Source organism: Symsagittifera roscoffensis, chromosome 1 (assembly GCF_963678635.1).
Source record: "Symsagittifera roscoffensis chromosome 1, txSymRosc1.1, whole genome shotgun sequence".
Classification (NCBI taxonomy): domain Eukaryota; kingdom Metazoa; phylum Xenacoelomorpha; order Acoela; family Convolutidae; genus Symsagittifera; species Symsagittifera roscoffensis.
The window spans coordinates 6,973,862-7,000,846 of record NC_087062.1 but is presented as its reverse complement, the minus strand read 5'-3'; the positions used below and the strand labels follow the sequence as shown (position 1 = coordinate 7,000,846).

Genomic DNA, 26,985 nt, shown 5'->3' with positions numbered 1-26,985 from the left:
ACTAAATTTTCCTCTTCGATATTTAAATGTGTTTTGACATTATTTACAATACTTTACTAAATAATTTAGTGCAAATCTTTTCTCTCTTAAACTTGATAAAATATCTTTGTCAGGTAGTGATATAAACTTAAGAGGTTTGAGTCCCACTCTGAAAAATAATTTAAAAAAAACTTGCAGCTGATATTACTAAATTTTATCGAAACTGAATACTAGCTGAACAGCAAGTTTGTTGAGCCCCACTCTCCCCCCCCCCCCCCCCCTCCATATCCCGAGTTCATACCGCTGTTATCATTCCTGGACGGTTATTACAGCTTCAAAGCTGTATCGTAAATATTCAACTAATGAAAAAAAGTACTAACTTCCATCTTGGCTGTAGAACATGTACTCGTGACATGCGATATCGGCAGGACTATTCATCCCCAGCCCCACCCCTATTCCCATGCCTCCTAGCCACGACTCCTGGTGATTCGGGGAGAGGGAGTAGTTCTGCGGAGTCCTCATGTGGTGTGTGAGGGACCCGTTGCCGGCAGCAGCAGCGGCGGCCGCATAGCCCCACTTGTGTTTTCGGCGGTAGAAGCAAAGTGCGATTGTGAATATTGAGATGAAAAGAAGGAACACTAACACGAGCAAGATCACAGTTAGAACTATTCGCTGCATCCTATGCTGCATTTCTAGACTGCCGACACCTAATACAAAACAAGATCCCTTAAAAAAGAAAAATAAGACTGCTCGTATCAAGCCAAAACTCTGAATGTTCCGACTGCCCTTAATTGTCTATGAAAAAAATTTTAAAATTATCAATTGAGATATTGGAAACTGATAAAAATTTCAAAATTTCAATATTTTAAAAATTTTTCAGATTTTTTTCAGACAAAAAAAACCACACCGAGCACAAATATTCCGTCACTTTCTTCGGACTACAAAAATAATTGAACTCCTAATTGAAAATTAAATAGAAATCTTGAAGTACCTGAATCATAAACTGAACGTTATTTAAACCTCGTGATTCGTGCTTCAAGGAGAGGCAACATTTTCCGAAAAAAATTGCACGTACAAGTTCTTAAGCAGAGGTACAAAAAATGATTCGCTGTAAAGGCTGGGAACGCTGGAAAGTTGGTTCTTTCTCTCGTGGAAAAATGATTATTGACTTAACCTTATTCAAAAAAGTCAAATGCAAAACTGAGTCTCTTAGATTCACCAAACCATGTTTACTTTTTGTCATGATGTTATTTAGAACATTTTCAAGTAGTTCACATTTTTCGTTTGTTTCTTTTATCTCAACAGGTTGATTGCCTTTTTCCGGTTTCACTTGAGCGTTACATAATTTATAGACTGAAAAGTTCGGACAATCAATTTTATCACGCTCTTGACTGAAACAGCGTCTCTCCATGTCTTTTTCTTGTTAATGATATTCCGCCTCTTTCATCTTTTATTGAGGTTGATTGCTCGTTCTTTCTGGTTGGATGACTATACATCAAAACTGACACCTTTCTGTCACGTATTTTTTTGCTTTTTTTCTATGCTACATCGTAAAAACTGACAATGACCAGAAATCATTAAGGGGGTGGGTACATAATTTACAATAATTAGCAACAGAAAATTCTTTTTTTGCAAGCTCACTGATTTGCAGCAGACTTTGCATTTTTTTTTTGTAAATTGTAGCCTGAATTTTCCCTCAAGCGGTTGATTTTTAGGTTCTTATACGAGGCAAGTCAGGTCATTTAAACATTTAAAAGTTTCCTTTTAAACTATCAAACACTTTGTCACCTGCCAAGATCAACTTGACGCGTCTTCAGAGGTTCAACTATTTTATCTAAACGGTATCTAACCATTTAACTGGGAACGTACAAGTCTTGGACCGAAGTTCAAGTTCAAGTTGAATGGGCTTTTCACTACAAATGGAGCTGGAAAAGAAGGTTGACTTTTTCCACGGGCACTTTGCTAATCAAATGTTTTCCCATTTTGGGCAAAATTTATCAATAAGAGCGCTTCTTTGTTTGGTTAAATGCCGTGCAGCACAAATAGAAAGCGCGATCAATACATTACAAAATGGATTCACGCCTTTTCCCATCTAGTATGATAAAAACTCATCAAATTCCCACCTTAAAAATTACAGTAGCCAATCCCTTTTTCAATTTCATAAATTCCTAATTTTTCATTGTTTGCCCCATAACTGCAAGGGTGTGAAAATATCTCCCCGGGCGAGCGGGGAAGTGTTAAAACAGACTCCATTCACCCATTCCGGTCTAGATCAACCAACTTCCTTTTGCTCTCCCATTAACAATTTACCCATCCATTACAAATTAGGCAGCCCTTATTTAAGGTGACAAAGGCTACTTGCCAATTATCTTTCTTGATAAAAGGTGACAAAATAGACGCTGATTCCCAGGAATTGATTGGGTTAAGTGGCTATGAGAACGGCGGGTATCTCTACAAGTGGAAGTTGGTCAAGGTGTGAACGAAAGCTTGAACAGGAAATAGGAAAAGACGGGGGGCTGAAATGTTTGCATGGAATGACTTAGTTCAGATTAATCAAACGTGACATAAAACAGTAGTTTTGGTGTCCTATTTTTGAAACATTTGTGTTTGACCATAAAAATGTTCAGCTAAAACTGTTTGAAACGTTTCCATCAAAGTCTAATAAAAATTAAGTTAGTCATCTAACCAGCTTTGCTTTCTAACCAGCATACAAAGCCAAATCGCAGAACCAACTTCAACGAATTTTGAAGAACAGAAAAAACGCAATAGGTCAGGCAATGAATGCAAAAATTGTTGTAATCTCTTTTTCATTGGTTATTTTAAACTTGACTTGAACTCTATGGCATTTATTAATTAAGTTTAGTAAGTTGAAGAGTTAAAAAAAATCAGAAGAAAATTACCCGATACTTTTATGATGACCGGTTCACAGTATGGCCCATTGAGACCAGCTGTGCTCACATCCAGCAGATATTCTGCATTGTCTAATCCTGAAACAGAAGCCATTCATGATTTCACCACTTCGCTTTTGTTAATTTTACGACCCAAATTTGTCTGATCGATTGTTAGTTTGCAGTTTGAAAAGCTAATAGAGAATGCACGAGGAAGACTCAAAAGCAAATATACCAAATTTTAAATCAGGCACACACAAGACACTATAAAACAAATCAGAAATCTTCAATCTTTTCAGCAAATTTACATTCAATCAAATTAGTCTCAGTATTGCGAATTTCATTCAAGATATTTGATAACTTTTAGAATAAACTTGAAGAAAATGGAGAACAATTTAGAACAATATCTTAGAGTCTGTTACGGAAACATTCATTGAAACGTACCAGCGAAGTCGACATCCGTTCGATTTCCAGGTACCTTCTGATTACGTAATGTGGGCTCGACTTGACTGAACACATTCGGCTCCTGCAGTCGTTTGCGAACTCTTACGTAATAGTAGGACACGTTAACGAGTCGCTCTTGTTTGTTCAGAGGCGGCAGCCACTCCACACGAATGATTCCGTTCACTGATTTTGCACTCAACTTGCGCACGAACACTAAAAAAATATCACAATAAAATGACGTGAACGCAAAAATTACAAAAAAAATGAGGCATTTCAATATCAGATCAAAAAGAAAGAAGATTATTTGGTTCGCAAACCAGTAAAAAAACTTGATCACATTCTTAAATCAAAATTCTTAAATCAAATTACTACTCCATAAAAATTTCAAATTTAAAACTGCGACCAGATTTCAAAAAATTTTCAGATCTTTTGAGCTTGTTATCTTGAAATTTGAATTCACTTCCCGTGCATGTCAAAATTGGAAGGGTCGGTCAATCAGTCAGTCAAATTGAATCAATTTTGAAAAACCCGCACTGTCCTCCTGAATGACCATGCCTTTTACAGACAGACAATTAAAGCGGGAAAGATAACATTTCCTATCAATTCTACCCATTTTCCGGTTGCTCTGAGCAAAATTAGCACAGGGTAATTTGCATCGCTCGATTTTCTATTAGTTCTGAAGATACAACTATGTCACTGGTTTCCTTTTTCAATTTAGAGGCTCTTTTGCTTCACAACACAGCACTGATTAAATTTTATGCTCAAATTATTTTTATGATTGTTTTCCTTGAAAATTCACTACAAAATAGCGGCAAAAAATTAATTTGCAAGCAGTTTTCCCTAAAATTGGGAAATTGGGAAGAAACTTTTCCTGAAGTCGACAAAGATTGAAAAATCAATCAAGGAAACCAACAAATTTGAACCAAATTCAAACAACCAAAAAATTATAAAAGGTGACACGCGATTCACAAGGACAATTGTAAAAATTTGATTGAATAATCGCACATGAAAAGAGCATCGTTTTGTTAAGTAGTTATAAAAACAAATATCTTTACCACTTTAGGAGTGGTTTTCTGAACTGCAAAAAAAAAATAAATCATATTTATGGTGCCCATAAAAGACAATTTTTTGCCGCTTTATTTGTGACTTTTCTTCTCACTGACAAGCGCAAACGTTCAAAACAAGGTCCAAATCATACCATTGTTTCAGTTTTATTGTACTACTAATGACGATAAATTGTAAAACAAGTGGTACTTGACAAGTTTTATGAAGAAATTAGAAACAATTTAGACTGTACAAGCATTGAGGCGACAAGTTACAATCATTATTACATCTGCAAATTGAAAATGGTCTAAAAACTGCGCTGTTGTGTCCGAGCAAAATCAGATTCAACAGCCAAAAATTGATAGAAGTGACAACAGCTACATGTACGAATGCCAGAAGCAGTCTTGGTTTTTAAGAGCGGCATTGACAGGAGATAAAACCAACCAATTTAGTAAAAATTAAATTATTCGCACTTTTTAAACCCAAATATGATGTCCCTTTAAAGCACGTCGTTTCATATAAATTTTTCAAAAAATCTACTCGCAGTTAAAAAATTGTACCATCTATAAAATCTCCCCTCCCTCCCCCCCCCCCCCCCTCCCCCGTAGAATGTTATCCCCAAGCATGTATTAAATCTGAAAAATTGATGCTGTTTTGCTGGTAATTGCTTATATTAATGTTTCAATTTTTTTTTAGTAAAATGCTTAATTTTGAATGAATATAGGCTATTCTCAAAGTTAGTTCATGAAAAACCCATATTTTCTCCCCCATAATTTGATTTGGGGGGGGGATTGTACGTTTGATACAAAAAAAAAATTTATTAGAAAAAATACCTCCGTCAATCGTAAAGGCCGGCTTCTGTTTTTTTTTTTTAAAAACCCGAATTTATTTACAAAAATCTAGCCATTTTTCAGTTTTGTCATACAAAACTTTGAAACAAAGATATATTTTTTTCAAATTCAAAAATTTTTGAGAAAAACTTCGTCTTCCGATTGACAGGTATTTTTTGAATATCAAGTTTCAAAATCAGATTTTTTAAAATAAACAGAAAACAAACGAAATGCATACCTGCTGCAGGGGTTGTATAGTTGAATGTAGCAAACGATAACGCCGAGTTGAGTTCGTTGGAGACGAGTCGGGTTGAGACTCGGTTGTTGGAGTATATTCGGAAATGGTAAGTGGTGTCCGGTATCAGTCCGCGAACAGCCACAGAGCGGCTTCTGATTCCGTCTTTCATCGGTTGAAAAGAGACCCCCGCGGGACAGTTCTCACAGTGCATTGTATACCATACCTGAAAGACCGCAGTCATAGTTTTTTTATCCGAGGGGGGGGGTAAATTTTTGGTTTACACCTTCGATAAAGAGTTGCTAAAAAGGCCTTTTTTCCGCTCGCGTTTAAAATTATCTGGGTATAGCATACAATTTTTGTCCTAAAAAAACTGTATACAGGGGTTCAGGGGTTTCAACAATTATCATGATCCTCTTGATTTTTGTTAATTTTGTTAACAAGATGCTGTATAGTGTTAAAACTTCGGTCAAAATGTTCAGAATTTTATACCTCGACGGGGTGTGATGCGCCGACCTCTCCGTCCGACCCGTCATTCAGGGGGGCGTCCCACGTGAGTCGAACTGAGTTCGGGTGATTACTATCACGTGCACTGTAGTCAACTCTCACATTCCTACAACATAATTTCAAATTTTCGGATCTACTTAACAATTACCCACCCTTTCAAGAAGGGGGGGGGGGGGGGGGGTGGTAATTGTTAAGTAGATTAAATTAGCCGAATTTTCGACCAATCAGAATGCAGCAAAATTCCGATTTGACATGGAACGCTCTAGTGCTAACTTTACTGCTTTTATTCGTTAAGGTGGCAATTCTTAATTAGATAATAAAGGGAGGGTGGGGGTTGGCCGGTAATTATTAAGTATTAACCAAACTTTCTGACCTAAAACTAATGCTTTATAACCAAAATTGCAATCAAGCAAAAACGACAAGCCAAACTATTCATAAGAACTTTCCATGTTGAAACAAGTACATTTTATTTAGCAAAAAAATCTGGTGTAAATTTCATGTTTTCAAGTTATGCAACATTCTGTGTAATGTTTGAACATTCTATGCTAGATTAACTGTGACTCGTCCGTCTATGATCAAACTTCAGTCATTTTCAGATCAATTAAAGTGACAATTGTCTTTTTGGGTTAAAAATGACCGCAGAAAGGTTTTTAAGCAGGCTAAAAACACTGTCATTTGTATGTCAACCGCTTGAGTCTGACGCCTGATAATAGGCCAGCACATTTACTTCAACAACTTTCAATTCCTGTTTCTCATATATAATGTGTCAGCCTTTCCGATTTACGACCGAGCTATAAGTTATCCCCTTTGTAAGCAAAAACGGTAACAAAAATTAGTCAGAAAAGATATTTTATATTGCTTTAAATACTTCTGATGGCTTTCCCTTCATTTCAAATAAGTTCAAAAATGCAAAAAAAATAATTTAATTTGAATTCAAGCTGCTTTTTGTCTGAAATAATATACGAAGATATTTTTAAATTTCTTTGTTTCAAGGTATTTTATGTATTCAACAGCTCCATTTTTAGCATAATGTTTATTCATTTGGGCTGGATACCTATTTGAGCATAATTTATTAGTTGACTTAGGAAAAACTTTACTGGCCTTAAATAAATAGAAACGTATTTATTTTTCCAGATCAGCAAAATGGAGACGACGAATAATTCATGAAGCGTCGGGGCAAAATTTCCCCTTGAGTTGGTAAAATATGGAACCATTTAGAACGCCAAGAGAGAAAAAATATGCAAACAATAATTTTGCAAATTGAAATGACACCGCAGTCGAAATTAGCCCAATTGGGCGAAATGGAAATGATCAGATCTAATCTACCTTCGGGTTGTTACTGCCAATTTACCCAATTTACATATTTTTCACTTTTATCAAGTGCTTAACCTGTTTTAGCAAAAACATCTGCAACCATTTCAAACATTCAAGTGCTCAGGGCTTGTATACTGTACAAGCTTTTGCCTTGCCTTTCAAGCATTACAAAAGTCACTAAAATCAGCCGGAATTTCAATTTTAGAATTTAGATTTAAGCTTCAAGTCAAGAGTGCAACTGAAGTCTGAAGTTTTGAGAAGGAGATTATTTTGAGCTCCTGAGGTGACAAGGTGTTAAACGAAGACTAGATTATGAGCTCTAAACTACCAGGCGGTGATTCCTGGGTAAACATGGAGGGGCTGTGATACAGCATAAAACAATCACAAGTAATCTGCGTTTATGTCTGTCACAAACGAAGATCTGTTTGAACTAAATTTTTCTACATTTTAAAATTTTGGTTTATTTTTCCACTAAAACTGGTTCAATTTTGACCAAAAAAAAACGTTTCAATTTTTCCAACAAAATTTTTATTTTTTTCCAAAAAAAATTATCTTAGCATAAATCTTTAAGTCTTTCTATCTGAAACTCGAAAATATATATATTTTTTTCTGTAGCTATATATGTCTGAAGATTTTTCTGTGCCAATAATGATTGAATATATAAAACACCTTTTTGTGACCTTAACCTTTCAGGAGCCAAAAAATTGCAGCGCAAAAAAGAACTAATGACCTAATAAATCAAGCAAACTAAAATTTACGATTTTTCTTCGCATGGACAGCCAAATTGGTGTGACAATTTACTGAAAAATTTACGTCTTGTCAACTGAAAATCTGAAAATGAGTTTACAAAACGCAGCACGTTTGACGGTTGCAGATGAGATAATTTGTTTCGACTGCAACATCGTCGCAAACCATGCGATTAAGCGGCACGGTGCATTTCAGCTTCAATTAATGATTAAGAAATGAAAAAAAAAACATAATTTTATGAATGCTTAAAGCTGATAAAACCTGACAACTTAACAAACAAAACGTTCCGTTCGCTGTTCAATTTATGATCCGAGTCCATTGTATTACACGACGAGGGAAAACTGACCTGTTCGAAGCCCGAAATCGACCTCTTAGAAAAACGAAATTTTCTTGTTTTTCATATTTCTCATTTTTTGTAATTTTAAAATTTAATGTAGTTTCTAATATCCGCTCCATTTTTAGATTTTAAAATTATTTACAAATTGTGAATCACGTGACTTTGAACTGACAAAAAGTCATTTAAAAGAAATATTAGTTGTTTGCCTAAAATCGGACCCGGATTGAAAAAATAAACAAACGCTACAGAAGTCGCGCAGACTATTACACGAACACGCGAAATCCAGATATTTTGAGTGACATAAAATTCAATTTAGCTACTACTTTTCAAATAAAAAGTCGAGAACTAGTTTTTTAAAATAAATAACGCAGGCCATATGTTGTGTTTGTTGATATCACTGTATCAGAAAAAAAACTGGTCTAGAAAACTTACAAGTTCAACAATGTTTGTAAATACAACCCCTGAAATTAAAAAAAAATAATAAGAAAAACAAACCAATGTAATAATTTTTCTGACCAAAATGAAATGTATATGCTTTTTTTTCACTCACAGCCTGTATTTTTCATAATCTCCGGGTTTTATTCAGAAGAAAAAAATTGAACGCCAAGATATTAGCCGAAAAAATGTAGATTTCACTCAAGTGTTAAGTCACAGATTAAAACTGTCTGAGTGCTTGAAGATACTGTCAGCATGGTCAAACAAATTAACATTTTTGTGCTCAATTTTAATCTTCTAAATCAAAACAAAACACTTCACGTCAACTTTGAACACGAGTCTTTTCGTCGGCCAAGACTCCAAAATTCACATCAATACAGCAACAAGAACTTCAGATATTACATTTAGCTTGGGCGTGGCTTCTATAATATCTTGTTAGCTGTAATACATAACTGTATTCAAAATTACAGTAGACGAGTTTTCTAATAGTCGCAAAACAGTCGTAATACCGCCGCAAAACAGAGCGGCGGTATTACACGTTAAATGCAGAAAAAAATCAAAAAAAACTAATGATGAGTTCAGAGGTTGAATTATGAAGCAGCTATGTAATAAACTTAGCAGTGATTTCAGATCGTTAAAAATAAAATCTCCTTTTTGGTTTTCTAGTTCCCTGAGTTGGACAGGATCCCAGAGGCAGAATAGCCATTTCGCAAACTGAATCAATTTTGATTCCAGACGCGGATTTAATGGGGGGACGCCTTCCTTCGTGGATTGGAACCACTCACCAACCAAAGGATCCCCCTTTGGTATTATTTAATGACATCCATTTTCGGCTGACCAACCATAAAATTTTCTGAAGGTGATATACTAAATTTGAGGGCAAGCGCGAGCCAAAAAAACGCATTTTTTTAATAAAAATTTTCCAAAAAGTGCAAAATAGAGTTTTCATAGTGTTCTGGAGCGCTCGAAAAATCAATTTGTTCGACCTGAAAAAAAGTCAACAAAATTTTTGAAATTTTTTTTGAAAATCCCCCTCGAGAAAATCCTATATCCGCTTTTTGTTTGATTCTATGATTTTTTAGGAGAAAACATATTCCAGCTAGCTTGGCCAAATATTTCAAGACACTTGACCAAGTAAGTTACTATTTTTGGATTATCAAAACTTCCCACCACTTTCATTAGTAAAAAATCCGGCTCAGCTGCGAACGTCAATTTCGCTTTCAAAACTGCTGTAGTGAAATTTCAACTTTCCCATTCATTCCAGCAAAATAAACCGATTCATTTTCCTCAAAAATAGCTCTTAAATTTATAATTACAAACAGGTCTTACAGCTGTCAGAGTCAAATCCAAGGATGGCATTAATTTTAATTTGGACTTAAGTCAACATGCAAATCGAACTCGTTAATTAACACCCTACCTCACAGACTATTTAGCCAAGTCGGAGGAGATAAAAATCCCATCAAAATCTATCTCCACTCTAAGTCTCCTTTCAAGGGCCGATTAGCCCGATTATGTTGAATGGAATGTTATTGCTTGTGTGACAAGTTGTGTCTAAATTCACTTGTGCGAAGTCGTTTTGTGGATATTTCAGAAATTTTGGCAAAAGATTAACAAAACCTTGGAGGTATAAAACCCTATTTTGAGCCATTTCAACAGTAAGTTTAAAACCAACAATTAAACTTTTGTTCAGAATTTTATATATTTTTTAATGTTTCCGAAACCGACAAAAACCGAAAAGCTCAAAGAAAAAGCAGGAAAAGGCTGTAACAAAAGTGGGGAACAATTCCAACAAAAAGCAGCTTTGATTTTTCTGCCAAAAAAAAAACAGAGAAAACTCAGCATTCTTTCCCTAACTTCGACAGAATTCAATTTTCACAATTTTAAAAGCCCTATTCAGGAATTTTTGAGCTGATTAAATTGAGGTTCAAAGATTAGCTCAGTCAAAGTCGACAAGCGATTTGTTATTATTTTCTACTTTTAATAACTTTCAAGCCTTTATTTTCTTTTCATTTCGACAAGCGCAGCAGCGGAACAAATTAGCGACAATGGTGCTTTAAAATGTCAGTTAGCAAAGGAAAACCAATTGATTCCATGTAAGAAAACACAAATAAACAAAGGCGAAGTAGAAAAACAATGGAGCAAAATAGCTCAAGAGACTGTTCGGCTTCGCCCCACTGCGAGTAATAATATTTTTACGAAGAGTCACTTCAGCTTCTTAATTGAAAACTAATGCATTTGAGAGCTTGTTTCATTAACTCTAAGTGCCCAAGAATTTAAAAAGCTCCACCAACTGAAAAATGCATTTATTTCGAATAAGTCGCGAAATGATTGACTGACTTAAATTTGTTATCTTGCTGCTCGAATTGATTAGCTCTATTTCAGAAAAGGAAAAAGCTTTTAAACTCATACATGTTAACATTTTTAAACCTCGATTGAGAAAAGAAGCTCAACTCTCTTCTTTGCTCACTAAAATTCCAGAACTAGCAAATCTTTTGCAACAGAAAGATGGGCTGTTTTGACACAAATATGATATTGTTGCCATGATAAGAAATTTGAATTTGCTTTTTCTCACATTAAACTCTGATTTGACATTCTCAATGGGAGACTTTTTTGTGATTAATTGGTGCTTTACATGGCATCATTTTTGCAATACTTTCTGTCATAATTCCCACAGGTATCAAAAAAGGAATCCAAATTATGAACAAATTTTGGTTTAAGTACTTAAATGAGAGCCTACAAAATGAGACGTGATGCAAACTGCGTACCAATCAATAACATTTTGTAAAATATTCAGGTATTCAGCGTTCCAGGTAGTATTCTTATCTGACCGTGGACGTTAAAGGCTCTTTAATGTTATTTAATCTTAAAGTGATTCAAGGCTAACACGCAGTGCCAACAACAAACATGTTAAAACGGACATCTTGCAAGTTCGGATGACATGTTTCAATGTTGTATCAAGCATGGTTTTAAACGTTCTGTCTTTTCAGCCGAATATGTTCTCCATAATTCATGTTTATCATTGACCACTGTTTTTTTAATCTTATTGAAATCATAGAAGAGGGGTCGCATATATAGCTCACCTGGGCTCGCTTGGGTTGCGGTAGCACTGCGAGTATGGGTCATTGGGGGTGAATCGGAACCGACCCGGGTCACACTGACAAATGGCAGCCCCTCCCCTTCTGGAGGTGGAGAACTTAGGACACTTCTGACACTGCCCATCACCCGGTTGCTCTTTGAACATTCCCGGAAGACACTCTGAAAGAAAAGAATAAATAATCACATAATCATTGAAGCTTCGTAAAATCAGATCATATTTCACGGTTCAGATCAATTTTTTTTTTTCATTTATCACAAGAGCTCGAACTTTTTCTCGACACTTATTTTTTTAACTATATTTTTTGGAATAGAAACCCTGGCTGAACAAAATCTGAAATAATACCATACTCGATGAACTTATGAGATGGCTTTGAAACAACATATAAGCTTGAAGAAAAAACACCCACGCTCATATTCACACTATTTGCAAAAAAAACACTGAAAAATTGTAACACGGAAGCATAAATCTATGTTTACATGAAAATTGAAGATTCCACGAAAAAAATGTACAGAAAAGCTGGTATGAAAACCACAAAACTGTTTGCAATTGAAATGGCGGAAGTTTTTTGAAAAATATGTCTTTGTATTTGCATCTGCTTCCAAATTTTCAATGAATGGCAAACAGCATATTTTATGCCATAATAAAAGAACGAATCAATATAAATGCTTCAGATATTTAGTTCAAAACGAAACCGGAAATCTTGGATGTAGTTTGAACTACAGAGAATGAAAACTGAAAACCAGTTAAATTGATATTTTTATATTTATCCTATAAATTTTTGGTCAATTTCAAAAAGTTTCCAAAAGAGCCCGTATTTAGTTTCCAAAAGAGCTTCAGATATTTAGTTCAAAACGAAGCCGGAAATCTTGGATGTAGTTTGAACTACAGAGAATGAAAACTGAAAACCAGTTAACTTGATATTTTTATATTTATCCTATAAATTTTTGGTCAATTTCAAAAAGTTTCCAAAACATCAAATTCGTTACAAGTTACAAAAGCATAGGTGCTTAGAACGTTGAATAAGTCCTCAAAACGAAGCCGGAAATCTTGGATGTAGTTTGAACTACAGAGAATGAAAACTGAAAACCAGTTAACTTGATATTTTTATATTTATCCTATAAATTTTTGGTCAATTTCAAAAAGTTTCCAAAACATCAAATTCGTTACAAGTTACAAAAGCATAGGTGCTTAGAACGTTGAATAAGTCCTCAATGGGAAGTAAATTTGTTTTACTAGGTACCGCAACGGGCGGTGGTGGTGAGTGGGGGGGGGGGGGGGCTTATTGTTAACGTACAAGATGCGGCAAAAAAATTGCTTCACAACATTAAATTTTTTTTGAATGCTTTCCCACTTGAAGCTTCTTTCAGGGGTGACTATTTTTCCTTATCAAAAGAACTTCAGGTTTGTTCTGTCACCAAAGGCTACTGGACGCAAATCCGGCAATAAGAACCTCGAAATCCAACCGCTACGCGAAAACCAAATTGGCAAAACAGTTTAGACTAAAATCTGGCTCCACGTGTGTTTAGATTGATCTCAAAATTCTCACGCTCGGATTAGTTCGAATCTCAACGGGCCCCTTTCGGCGCTATTCGCTTAAATATCGGGCGCTACTTTCTTGACAGAAGCCCCAAATGAGCGAAACTTCTCAACCAATCAATCTCCTTTACCGTCCAAAACTGACGGATTTTCTCGATTATTTCTTTCAAATTTCCAAATACTTTCATATTTCCAAATTCTTCGAATTTTCCAAATAGTTTCAAATTTTAAATACTGAATTATGCGAATTGCCTAAGATAATTTTTGGGTATTTTCGGTTCTGCTTCGGGCATGAGGCTTTAGCCCAAACGGCAGGTCGCTAAAATATCGCTGCGGTACCAATTTTCACAGTCGCGCTTGTAATTTATCCCAACTTGTCTGTCAAAATTACCAGGCACGTTGAGATATTTGTAACAAAAACACGCAAAGTCGCGGATTTTTGTCAAATCTTGATCGACTAATTGTATAATTTGAAGCTATATAATACTTGAAATTATATCTTCATTGAGTCAAATCAGTAGCGCTTTTAGCATAAAGCTTAGAATCTTCTGAAAATGAATTTGGTCTGGGTAATTTTCCGGAGTCATTTTCTTAATGCACTTGAGCGATCATGCGTTGTAAAGATTGATTATTTGGTGTAATGCTTTTTATAAATTTAGGGTAGATATGGCGCAATGGCGGCGGGGAAAAGGCGGGAGTGGGGGGGGGGGATTGGGTTGGCTAAGGCGCACCCGATATAGGTAGAAACAAGTAGATCAATTTGAGCTAATTCAATTTCACCGACAACCAACTTAGTTTGATTGCCAATCTAATCCAATTCCCAAATTGAAGGCATTGATCAAATGTGGAGTACGTTTTTAAACTTGGTCACATTTGCCTTTTTATGCCATTATTGAACATTACCAGTTCAAAGAAACACGCAAGGGCCCATTATTCGGATTATTCCATATTTCTATCGTAACGGCTCCTGAAAACGATAATCAAAAAGCCGAAAAAATATTGAAAAACAAATATCTAATTTAAATTTCACCAAACATTAAAATTTTATCACTTTCTTCGAAAGTCGGAAAGAAAAGAGCATAAATGCTTTACAAACTATTCAGAATCAAGGAAAAAAAAGAGCCGAAAAAAAAAGAAATATAAGTATAATATTTTCGGTCGTCAGGTTATGCGGTTTAAAAGGGCTCTATGCGAATTGCTACTTTTATTCAACTCCCAGAGGTCAAATGATTCCGGATGAACTATGAGGGCGTTTGGTTTGTTTTGACCAGACAGGGCAGTTATAACTAGTCAGTCATGTTTTAATTTGCAGAACCCACGTGACCATAAAAATTTTCTAGATTAAATGCAGACTTTAAAGACAAAAGAAGTGTATCATTTTGTACTCTGAAGTTAAGCGAGATAACAAGATGCTCATATAAAAATGAGAATGTCTTTTCAACTAACCCCAACCCCCCCCCCCCCCCCCCTCCCCCCACCCCGTTATCGCACATAGTTCAGATTACAGATTAACCAGCCCTATAAAGCACTAAATCGACGGTTAAACACATATGTAGCTGATTTTTGTAGCTTGCAACGAGCTCTTTTTATTTTGCAATTTGGAGGAAATAGTTATACAGATCCAAAAACGGTATTAACATGGTTTCAATGGGCTTGGAGTAGTTAACAGGACCCTTTAGATTAATAAATACTAAATAAATCAGAAATTTGACATCTTAAACCAACTAAAAACATCGATTCTTCAGCTTAGCCTCAACAGGAAAAAAGTCTCTAAGGATAGTTAGCTTGTCAATTTTTAGGAAAAACAAGAACAAACAATTAGGGAAACAAAATATTCCTGTCTAATTAACGAGTTGAAATACCTGCATATTTTAGCCGTCGGGTTTATTTTCAGTCAAAGTAGTTGGATTTGATTAACTAAGACGGTAGACATGGCGTAATCAATCGCAAGGCATTTCATGGACAGACAGTGGGTCTATGTTACTGTTTTTAAACTCTTTATTCGCAGAAAAAATCCAATAATTAAGCCCACACTTTAAAGATCTCTAAGTTTAAAAAGCAATAAAACGTCGTTCCGTGAAAAATAAAACATAATTAAGGCGCGAAAAGTGTTTTGAAAACCCACAACGTGGGAAAAATTTTGAAGAGGAGCTTTCTGCAAAATAATTAAGTCGATTTTATGAAAATAAATTCGACTAATGACAGCAAAAAAAAACAAAAACGGAAAAACTTTCCGAAAACAATCAAAAACAAAAAATCACATTTGAAGAATAACTGATTATTCGGGCTAAGCGCTAGAAACGAAAGTATTTATTCAAACTAAAAATTATTATTCACTTCAATTTTTGAAATAACTAATATAAATATAAAAAAAAGGAGATTGGCATAGGATAAGTAACGGGATCAAAAAGACCTTTATGATGAAGCCGTTGGTTTTCTTCAAAGAGACTCCATTTTATTCATATATATATATTTTAAAAAAAAAACAATATTGATAACAAGGAAGGGGAATGTTGATCTTGTTAAGCCATTAATTCGCCTATGGTACCTTGTAATAAATTACCGACTATTAAAAAAAGAATTGATCAAATAAGCATATACGATTTTTTTACTTGGTAACGAATCTTCTCCCCCTTTGCAAAAGGGGGGGGGGGGCAAATAGTCAACAAGATCCCAAGGAAGCGAATTAAGTACAATACCTGTGCATTGGTTAGAGGAGCTGCCAAGACCAGGGGCGTATCCAGGGTTGCAATGGCACGAAGAAGATTTGTATTCATCGTCCCATTTCCCACTAGGCGTGCACATTTTTCTAGGTGGTCCACTAGACGCTGCGTTGGCCACACAAAGCCCTTCCACCTTTTCAAATCCCATTCCGGGGGCTACACTTTTGGGGTAAGAGGCAAACTTTTCATCAACCCTTGGGCAAACTTTGAGGTACACTTCGACTTGATTGACAGTTATACAAGCGCCGTTGTCTTCGAAAACCAGAGCGAATCCGGACTTGCTTCGATCTTCTGGCGGTCGGAAAAAATTGGTCGTAGTGATTGTTCGTTGTTCCTGTCCGTTCGTAAGAGGTTCGCCTTCGTCTCGCAACATGTCTGTTAAGAGTTCGTTTTCGACAGCCGAGCCGACCGGCAATGATGAGATTTCGTTTTGAGACGAGACTTCTATCAAGCCGAGTTTGACGTTTTCTGAGCAGGGAGAGATCGCGGTGTCGTCACACGACCGAATTGAGTACCTGAAAAACTTTTAAACTGATACACTGTTTTAAATACGACTTGCAGAAATCGTTTTGGACTGGCAATACATCAAAAATTATAGGTAATCGAAATTTCAGTATAAACGTTTTATATTTGACTTTGACGATCATCCAACCACAAACATTTTATCAAATCAAATAAAAATTAATCTTAAGTGGTCTATAAAAAATTAAAAGGGGAATTTCTATTTCATGATTTAAAAAATCTTTAAAAATTTCTAATCTGCCTTCCTTCAGTTGACATGTTTTTAGCAAAAACTAATTCGAATCGATCTGCAAGTTTTGATTAACATTTTCATAGAAAGTTAATAAGTGTGAAATTATGCATCACTTTTGCTCAAAAAATGGGCGTTCTTTCATTTTTCGTAGGCGATGTTGCAATTTGCGACTTTTTTGTTCACCCAAATGGAGCTTAACTGTTTTTTTTTATGAGAATAACCAGGTTTTAAGATGGAGTTACAACTAACGTGATATCATAGTATAATATTTCAGCTTCATCCTTCATTTGGAAGGGAATGAAAGGCGTGATCAGGTAATTTTTCACTCCAACAATTCCAACATCGCAGCTCTTGTATCTGATTTCGCCCACAGAAACTCTTCCCCATTGGTCAGGGACCCACTGAAATTAAAAGCCCAAATTAGCTCAAGAGCAAGAAAAGAGCAAAAAGACATTGTTTTAAAATAGTTAATGAGGTGTTATGAGTACTTTTACAGGTATCAATTTACAGCATCTGGAAACAATTAGATTCATTGCCAAAAACAGCTTGCAAAATTAAGATTCATTGCTTAAGTACGTAAGAAAATGCACACCAAGAAATCAAAATACGCAACAAGAAGGTCTTACAAAATCTATTTTATCCAGAATTTAGATTATGATGTTCAACTTAGAAAAATAAAATTAACTATAGTTAGTCTGATTACCAAACAAGGCCGTAGACTTCAAAAAAATCAAAAACAGACACATTTTATCTAATTTTTGTCAAAAAAAAAATAATGCTAAAATTCAGCTTTGGAGGTATAAAAATCTAAAATCTATAGGAAACAATAAGAAGTATATGACAAGACAATGGCCACAAGGCTGTTTTTGACATGTATTCACGTCGGGGTTAGTCTTCTGTGGGACAAAGTAGAAGAAGCACATCAATTAAATTCTGACACGGGATACTAGCGGCCGAAATGAGGCGCATTGTTGCTCCTTTATTTGCATGCCACTGTTACCCTCTCTCGGGACAATTAGTCCTCCGCCCCTCCCCCCCCCCTCCCTTACCCCGTTTGCGGAATGACCAACAAATGCACAAAAGAGTAAAGTCAAATGCGAATATTTTGCAAACTCGCTACCACTTTCAAATCAAAGACAATTGAACCTTAACTTTTTGCAGCAAAAACTATTCTTTTAATCATATTTTAAATTTATTTCGCTCTGCGATGTGACTGATTTTCTAATTGGGACGGATTTCAAATTAAACCAAGAAAGTCACTAAACCTGATGTCAGTAAAAACAAAAGAATTTAAATAATTAAATAGATGGAATCTCAATTCTGACATAGATTGATCCTTGATTTCTTTCCATTTTAGGAAGAAGATTGTCTAATTTAAATTTGAGATACTTCCAATTTTAGTTTTTACAAATGAAGATGGTTATCTTTATTGAAAGCTAGACTGGAAAGAATCATTTAGGTGGTTTGGATTTATAAAAAAAATAGACTAGAAAGAATAATAAGGGTCACAGAGGTCAAATCGGACGGGTGACTTACCCCCTGCTTACTCCTGCCAACTTCTGACCTGATGGTCCAGATCTTCTCAGAACTCTGCGATGACTCAAACAGCACTTCTAAAACACGTGATCAAAAAAACACTCATGCTTTTTTTCTCTTTCACGTTAGAATAGTGAGATGATGTTTCATTTTGAACATGTTTTTAATGAATTGTGAACAGGTTCTAGTTCACTGAATTTTTAACATATTCATGAACAATTTTTATTTTTATTTCTATTGCCAAAGCGGTCATTTCCCATTTTTTATTTGGCCGTTATATTGTTTTCTGGGGACAAGAGAAAGCTGTTCAACTAGTTATAGTATCCAATTCCAATTAAAAATCGTTCATGTCTTAACGTGCTCATGATCATTTGACGCCCGGGTAATTTCACATCAAAGCAAAGATTTTCCCAATTGAGGGCTTTTATCGCGGAGAGATTTTTTAAAACAGTTCTTCACAATTGCACTTGACACCGACTGAAAAAACTAACACATGTAATTGAAATCGAAACTACACCCAAAATCAATTATTCACCCTCGAACTTTTTACCCAAATACAATGCTTATAACATCTTCAGTACTTTGAAAAGAACAAGGCTAAGTCACCAACGTCGCTTCCCTTTTAACAACCCAGGTTACTTTAATGTGGATTTAAAGCTAAAGTCGTTGGATTTAAGTCTCTCATACTGGGAGATACAAAAGACAAGTGAACATTAAGGAAATTCAATATTCGGCTCATTTATTTAAAAGACTTTTCCTCCATCCAACAAAAGAGGATGTTACATTATTCAGATCATTTCCACTCGCGGTGTATGTACATTTTCAGGACCTTATTCTTAAGCAAGGATCATTGGATGCTAAGAAGGCTTTTACAGGAGATTTAATAAGAAAAGAGCCCACCCTTTTAACAAAATGGACCCAAATACAGAAACATGAGATTTCGAGTAATGATAACTCTGTGAAAAGACAAAGCGTATTTCAGATAACTAGATTCGTTAAGTAGATGTACATAAAAATGAGTTTTCCATTCGAATGCAGGGATTAAAATTTGAATAATTCGGTCCATAGTGCTAATCTCCTTACATTTTCAATTTCTTGATTTTCTAGGCTCAGGGGCGAGTAAAAATCCGTCCAATTCCACTTCAATGGACACTTTTCATTTAGAATTTCGTTGCTTGATAACAAAAATCATTAAAAGACTTGATTTTAGAAAATTTGTCTTATTTTAAAGCCAAACTAAAAAAGTCTATTCTGATGTCGTGTGCCTATTTTTAGCCATATTTTGCCATTCATTTTTTAATTAAACAAACATAAAAAACATGCAAAAATTTTTCACAAAACGGATTAAAGAACATGCTAAAATTCTTCAAAAAAAAACAGTTAAAAAACATGCGAAAATTGTGAAATTTCCAAACAAATCAATCTTATGATTGGCATTAAAAACCGTAATTCACATCGTTTTCACATCTTAAAACGCTTTGTTCACCACAGAAACAGGCTACTTTTGTTTATGAAGTGAGAAAACATTTGTTTTTGATGCTTGAAAAAGCGATTTAATTTAAAATCTGTTAATGTGGGTCTATGATGTCCAATCGCTTGAAAAGAATTAAAATGTCAAATGAAGTTAGCATGTCAATGCAAAGTGCCGCTGAAGCAAGTATTCAACAAATAAACTGTTTCATTAAATTCAAACCACCATTTAACGCTATTTGAAGCTCTTGAAAGCGTACTGCTAGCTATTAAACTGTAATTGAGAGAACTTGAATTGAAATTTTTATGATGTAAAACCGAGCTAAAAACTCTGTCAAATCCAAAAGTAATGAGCACGGGCCTTAGCATAAAAAGCCTCGGTCAAATGGTCTCTTAAACGAAAGAAAAGGAGCGTTCCCGAATTCCAGAAAATTACTGGTTTAGAAAGAATCAAAATCCAAATCATGGTTTTTCAAAATACCGCGACTTAATGCATACTTTGTCAAAAAACATTTTTTGAAGATTGCTAATTAGAGTGAAATATCAGTATCTGCAATAAACTTTTTGATGTTTTTTTTCCGATAGAGTACAGAAAATCAGGGTTTTGATGGTACTGACTTTTTTCTTGGTTCTATGTTGCAAAAATAAGGCTACAATTTGACTAAACAAATTTAAATTGCTAAAATTGATGGAGAGAAGGCTCACGATCAAACTGCATTTTGTGATCAAAACTCATCAAAAATGAAAAAAAAATATGACATCTTTTTGCTAAATAGCAAAAAAATTGACAGAAAGAACATCAATAGAGTCGATCTACAAAAAAATAACATGTTTGAAGATAGGAAATCAATACTTTTTTTGCTGTTAAAAGTATTGAACAATCCAAAAAAAGATAGTTCTGAAAAATAGATCAATGTGATCAAAATGTTTGCTTTCAGAAACCCAGGTAAAAACAACTGTTTCGAAGCTCACACAGAGGATTAAGCTTAAACTTTGCATTCAATCTCAAAGAAAGTTACCTTAATCTGTGAGCAACCAGAAAAACTTCATAAAACTAAAAACGATAACTGATCGTGCAACTAGAAAACTTACCACGATCCGAAGCGACTAATTTGAGAAGACAACAGAATAAGATGATAACTGCCGAAATTGAAACCAAAAAAGACTTGACCATACTTGTGATTCAGCAGCAATTCTTTCAAGTCGACGTTGAGTTCGAAACAACCCAATGACAACAAAGGTAATTTAAGTAACCAAAGTTAAAGAGACTTGGTGTTGTGGTACAAAACTGAAGGGCTTAAGTAGTTGTTGTTCGGCGTAGACACGAAAAGTGTTGGACAAATAAATTAGCAGTTCAACGGTTGAACTCTTTGTACAAATTTTCCTGTCAACTTGACATAAATCGATAAATGTATTAGTAGTGGTCCAGATATAGCCAGAGGGAGCCGTTCGATCAAAGATTTAAAGTTAAGTATGACGACGGAATTTAGCAGGAAACAATTCAAGTAAAATTTTAGATTGAATTTATTGTAATTGTAAATGTCTTTTTGAAAAAGGGGATTTCCAAAATAAGCCTTCAATTTTGAAGAGCTAGAATCTGCTGTGCTCGCATTTGTTGCAAGTGTTTGAAAGCATATTTTATTTAGTCTGAATTATCAGCGAATAGCAAGCGGCGGACGGACTGAACAATGAAAATACACCAGCAGCAAGAGCTGAAAAAGCTAACTGACACACAATTAAGACAAAAAAATATTACAAAATTATGTATCTAATTGCAACGACAATCATTTAATCAATTACTACAAACCAACGGTTAAAAACACCACTTTTGCTGCTGTTCAAAATCTCATCAAATGGTATGCAGCACAAATGACACATACCACTACTAAAATGATGCCTAAAACCAAGACACGATACGAGCCTGGTGGTTTTACTCGGAAAATTTAGCCACTGACAATTCTTTATGGAAACAAGCAATACTTCTTTTGCGTTTTCAGGGAAAACTCAAAAAATATTCAATTCTACGGAACGACTCGTAGAGTGGTATCAAGTCCAAATCACAGTACGATCAAACCTGTTTAATAATTTCTATTCTGCTAATATTTTAAGATCTAAACAATTTTTTCAAAGAAAACTTTAGTGTGTGTTGTTCGATCTTCGACTTCAGAGTAATAATGCATTCATACTTTTGATTTAACACAAATGGCTACACTATTTTCGCAGTTCTTACACGCTTACATGCTTTCAAAATTTCCGGCTACTTTTGCAATAAAAGGCATTTGAATTAGGCGAAAAATTAAAGAAATAATTAGGCGAATAATTTAAAGTAATAATTGCTATACGAATAATAAAATTGGATTAGAATTATTATAGTCAGCCTCTCGCAAATTTATTATAGTCAGCCTCTCGCGAATTATTGAGGTCAGCCTCTCGCAAATGGTCAAAGTTAGTCTGAAATCCGAAAACATTCAAGACACCACGGCACTACAACACCTTTATTGATTTTTTTTATATAATTTAAATTACTAAGGCTTTAATATGATCCACATTCAATCCTTTACGAGACAGTCAAAATCGGAAATAAAAATCAAAAATTACCTAACGAGACAATTCCTTCCTTTCTTTTCGTGAAATTTTCAGAACAACAAGGTTGTAGTTGCAGTCCAGGAAGCACAAAAAATCCGTTCACAGTTACCCAAAGCAAAAATATACCAAAAATGAGAGATTTTTTGTGCTTTTTTTTCTGGATTAGCAGGCGTGTTTAAAGATTAAGCTCCAACAATAGTTAATTATAGCTTAAATTGAACAGCTGCAAAAGGAACATGATGTACATAGAGCCCACAGACAGGTAGAAAATAGTCAATGAAGGCAAGTAAACAAAAAAATTACTTTTGAAAAAAATCCAATTTTCGAATTTCAAATTAAAAGTTGTGGCCTTAATGCTCTTTGAATTTCAAGACAAATCTACGGTTGAAACTTTTTAAGGAAATTTAGTCAACTTGAAAGAAAACTGGATATATAGACTTTGTTTGCATTGGAAAATCTGAAATTTAAAATCAACTTTCGAAACTAGAAGTTGTTCACGTTTTTTGGCGCCATTTCCACGTTCGTATTTGGTTAGCGCAATTTATCCAAATTTTAGCAAATGAAGACCTATATCAGAGTTTTCACTAGGTTGTGTGACTCTTAAAAAGCTATGAAATGAAACCAGGATCTATTCTATCAAAAAATTAAACTTAAAACAGACAGATCAGTTTTTTTCGATTTTTTTTTCAAATCCAAACTACGACTCAGAGGATTAGAAGATGATATTATACTCGATGCCCTCAAAATGTACCTGATTAGGCTCGACAAAAACCTAATATAGTCGTTCGCTGTTTTCTACCCCAGGGGGTCTCTCTCGGAGCAATTCACACAGAAGCAACTTGAAAAAAAACCACAAAAAACACCCAAAACTTTCGTATGTTTGTTTCATATCAAGCTCATTTTGATGAAAAACTGTGGCAAAACAAAATTGCCAGCTTTAAATAAGCATTAAAAATTACTGTGCGGTACTATGCAGAAAAATTTTGGATTTGTATGAGTTCAAAACGTGTGTTTTTTAAAAAGCAGAAAAAATAGAGAAATTCAAGAATTTTTTAGTTCAAAATTTCGACAAGCAATTAATTTGTAAGGCTTCACAAAAAATATATCAGATACCACAAGGATTATGATCACAAGTTGCTAGAAACTAGGACTAAATAAACAGACGAAAAACGTTTTTTAAATGAAAGATACTGCTGAAAAACTGTCATCTTTCTTTTTTCTTCACTAGCAGAAAATATTGGGTTGTATAGAAACGAAAACCCTATTTTACACTTTTTGCTGGAACTTGCAATGCAACTGAAACAACACTATACAGAACGAGAGAAAACAATTCAGACATAGCGAAATTGAATTAAATTGACATTTTTGAAGAAAAAAATCTGAAAATTACGAGCAAAATGTAGATGAACAAACTTTCAAGATAGTTTGTCTGATACCTTTTAAAACCTTCTAAAGCCAAATTTTTTAAAATAAGAACAGAAGTCCGCTCCGAAGTATCGAGAAAAACATCAAACACAGAGGCGAAATTGCACTTCGCATACACAAGCAAAAATATGACCAATAACGCTACTGGGGAAAAACTGAAGGAGTAAAACTTTGAGTCCACAAAATTTTTTAAATTAGCTACATAATTGCTAAGTGACGGAAGCCAATTCAGACGCATTAGCAGTAGCAGTCAAATTGAAAAAAAAAGAAATTTACCAATTAACAGAACTCAATTTATAGAGCGGACGCATTTAAATTAGTATACGAAAAAGTTCATTGAAAACATCCGACCCTGCCCAGGTTCAAACCTTCTTATTTGGTTGCGAGTCTCCTACCCTACTTCTACGCTACAGAACCATAACACCTTGATGCTAAAGTGCTATTTGTAATACAATAGTATGTATTAATATCCTTCGCATTTCAAGATTTCTTGAAACTTTTTCTTTCAAGATTTTTTGAAACTTTTTCGAAGAAGGTTGGAGAAGTGATTTGAAATTTCAAAAAACATTGTCAGAGTTGAATAAAAAAAAACAAATGCCAAAGTAGAAAAAACATAAGGTAAATAAGCCGACTGAATTGAAGCCCACATTCAATAAGATGAAAACAGCCGAAAAAATCATACAAAACATAAGGCTTACAAACCGGCTACAATGCAAAACCTTTATAGGCAAAACAAGAACGCTGCATATTCAAGCTGAATATTTGCAAAATTACCATTTCAAACTTCTTTCTAATTATGTACCATTCTGTGAACGTTTTTTACTGGAAAAGACGTCTAGTACCCATTTGCAATATCCTTGTTTATTGCAAGGGTAATAAGATTTAAGATAAAAACGACAAAAAATGGTTACGACAATAAAAAAGGCTTAAATTCTTTATTTTAGCAAGAATTCATTATAAAGCTAAAACTTCTGTTCAAATTGTCAATACTACAACTTTGAAGAAAGAACTTATTCGAGCGAAGCCACCTTAGGCCAAAAAGAGGTCCAAAAATTCTGACACCAGAAAACTTTCCATTCAATTACTACTGAAAATTAACCCGCAAACAGAAAAAAATAACGCTTAACAAGAACTAGCAACCCAGTACTGAACCGTAACATTGTTAAGCAGCTCAAAAATCAAATGCAATCAAAAACAATTGCGATACAACAATAACATCGCATTACAAGATATGATCATTCAAAATCAGACTGAGTTAATTTACAAATTACAAAATTTCAGTTATAGTAAGAACTACTCAAATCAAAATAAATCCTAGCGTAAAAAATCGTACAAAATAATTGAACGACATTTAAAAAAAAATCAAAAATGAACCGACTGAAACTAGGACAAAAAACAAGAATTCGAAAAAAGTCTCAATCTCGATTACAAAAACTTGCGATGCCACAGAAACATAACATGACAGCTAACTGAAAGAATAATGAGACGAAAACTACCTAACAAAAACCCTTCCCAATCATGAAAAACTATTAAATTAATAACATTTTTGAGTTTCTAAACATATTTTTGCTTTTCCAACGGTGTAATATGAGGCAACTAAACTAATGAAACAATAATAACAGTTTAAGCGGAATAAACATTTAATGCGAAAAAAAACCTGTACATAAATTGCGTATAAACTCATGAAATCAATTTTTTTTTACAAAAAACGGTATGATGAATAGACTATTCTATTCAAAAACTATCAAATAAATTTATTAACAGAAATTTTTCGTGATCGGGACTGAAAATCGAAAAAAATTTAAAAAAATTCAAAATTTACCATGTTTTTTAATTGTAATCTTAAAGAGGGTCAGCGGTTTTTGTTTGAAATTTTCAAAATATAATCTCATATTTGAATTAAAATCAGATGATAGGAATTGAAATTCAAAGAAAGAGTTTTAGCTAAAAACGCAAACGCCGACAAAACCAAAAATGACATCCAATAAAGGCAAGTAAAAGAAAAACTAGAAAACGGTTGCAACATTCTTTCTCATCACAAAAAAAATCGCATATTTGAAAAAATTTGCAGTTTTTCAAAATCTGATTACCGTGTTTCAAATTATTATTATTACCTTTGAAATAAGAAAAGGTGTTGCAACTGAGCACAATACTTTTTCCCTTAGAAAAAGCACTTAAAAAATGTTCGCTTATTCATTGTTTTGTTTCCTTGGAGAAAAAACATAAGTCAAGAATTTAAATGAAAATTGATTTTTTTTACAGAAACAAATAACTAGAACTATAAAAATTGCATAAAGTTATATTACCTGAACCCTCAAGAAATTATAAAGCAAGATGTTGAGAATTTTCTTGAATTCAAAATATTTCAAAAGAAACAGAAACCAAAGAAAAATAGCAAAAAATATTATAACAAAACAGAATTAGTTCAGACAGAGTTACCGAATTTTCAAGCTCGCAGTTGAAACTATTTAAGTGAAATTACGAAGGCCAGAATGAAGCGATGAGTGCTATCAACAGGTCAAAAAGGTGTTTCTCTTTGACAGTTTTTTTAAAATAGGAAAAAAGTCTGGAACTTGACTTGATAACACTTCCAAGTCGGAAATGTACAATGAAGCAAAGAATATTTCGAAACTCTCGGAACTTATAGCATAGCTACTTATACCATTTTAGGTTCAAAACATCTATCTAATGAAAACGACTTTTAATATGAACACTTCAATCGGCACAGTCAGCATAGTCTTTCATATTGATTTGAACTAATCGGTAGTTTACAGAAGTGCGAGAGAAAAAGAAAACCGAGCAGCTGAAACAAAAGATGATTTTACGTTCAAAATTCATTTTTTGTTATTTCAGCAGCTCGATTTCCTCGAGTTTCCGCGTCCTTCTAAAAACTACCATTTCACCATCATCAAATTTCACCATACTCCTCGGGGAGGGGCGGTTCCACGAAACAGTATTCATCGATTAAATGCTTCTACATTTGACATTTTTGCGCTCTGACTTGTAACGGAAGTTTGGTGTCCTTTTTTTGTTTTCAATCAGGTTCCAATCCTCATCAAACCAGAAAGTTTTTCTTCGACCACCGCTTACATTTTCTG

At 34.4% G+C, this 26,985-nt stretch overlaps 1 protein-coding gene across 1 annotated transcript in view; it reads right to left on the bottom strand.

Annotated features, from left to right (window-relative positions):
• Nucleotides 1-21,502, bottom strand: part of LOC134857123 (ephrin type-A receptor 4-like) — a 28,011-nt gene extending 6,509 nt beyond the window's left edge. Inside the window, exons 1-10 of the mRNA XM_063873496.1 lie at nucleotides 20,969-21,502; nucleotides 18,407-18,483; nucleotides 17,120-17,271; nucleotides 16,093-16,631; nucleotides 11,841-12,015; nucleotides 5,913-6,033; nucleotides 5,424-5,646; nucleotides 3,312-3,524; nucleotides 2,880-2,966; nucleotides 360-686 (exon numbers count right to left, since the gene is read on the bottom strand). Of these exons, the coding sequence (XP_063729566.1) occupies nucleotides 360-686; nucleotides 2,880-2,966; nucleotides 3,312-3,524; nucleotides 5,424-5,646; nucleotides 5,913-6,033; nucleotides 11,841-12,015; nucleotides 16,093-16,631; nucleotides 17,120-17,271; nucleotides 18,407-18,483; nucleotides 20,969-21,050 (1,996 nt within the window). The 5' untranslated portion in view covers nucleotides 21,051-21,502. The remainder of the gene's footprint in view (nucleotides 1-359; nucleotides 687-2,879; nucleotides 2,967-3,311; nucleotides 3,525-5,423; nucleotides 5,647-5,912; nucleotides 6,034-11,840; nucleotides 12,016-16,092; nucleotides 16,632-17,119; nucleotides 17,272-18,406; nucleotides 18,484-20,968) is intronic.
• Nucleotides 21,503-26,985: the final 5,483 nt, after the last annotated feature.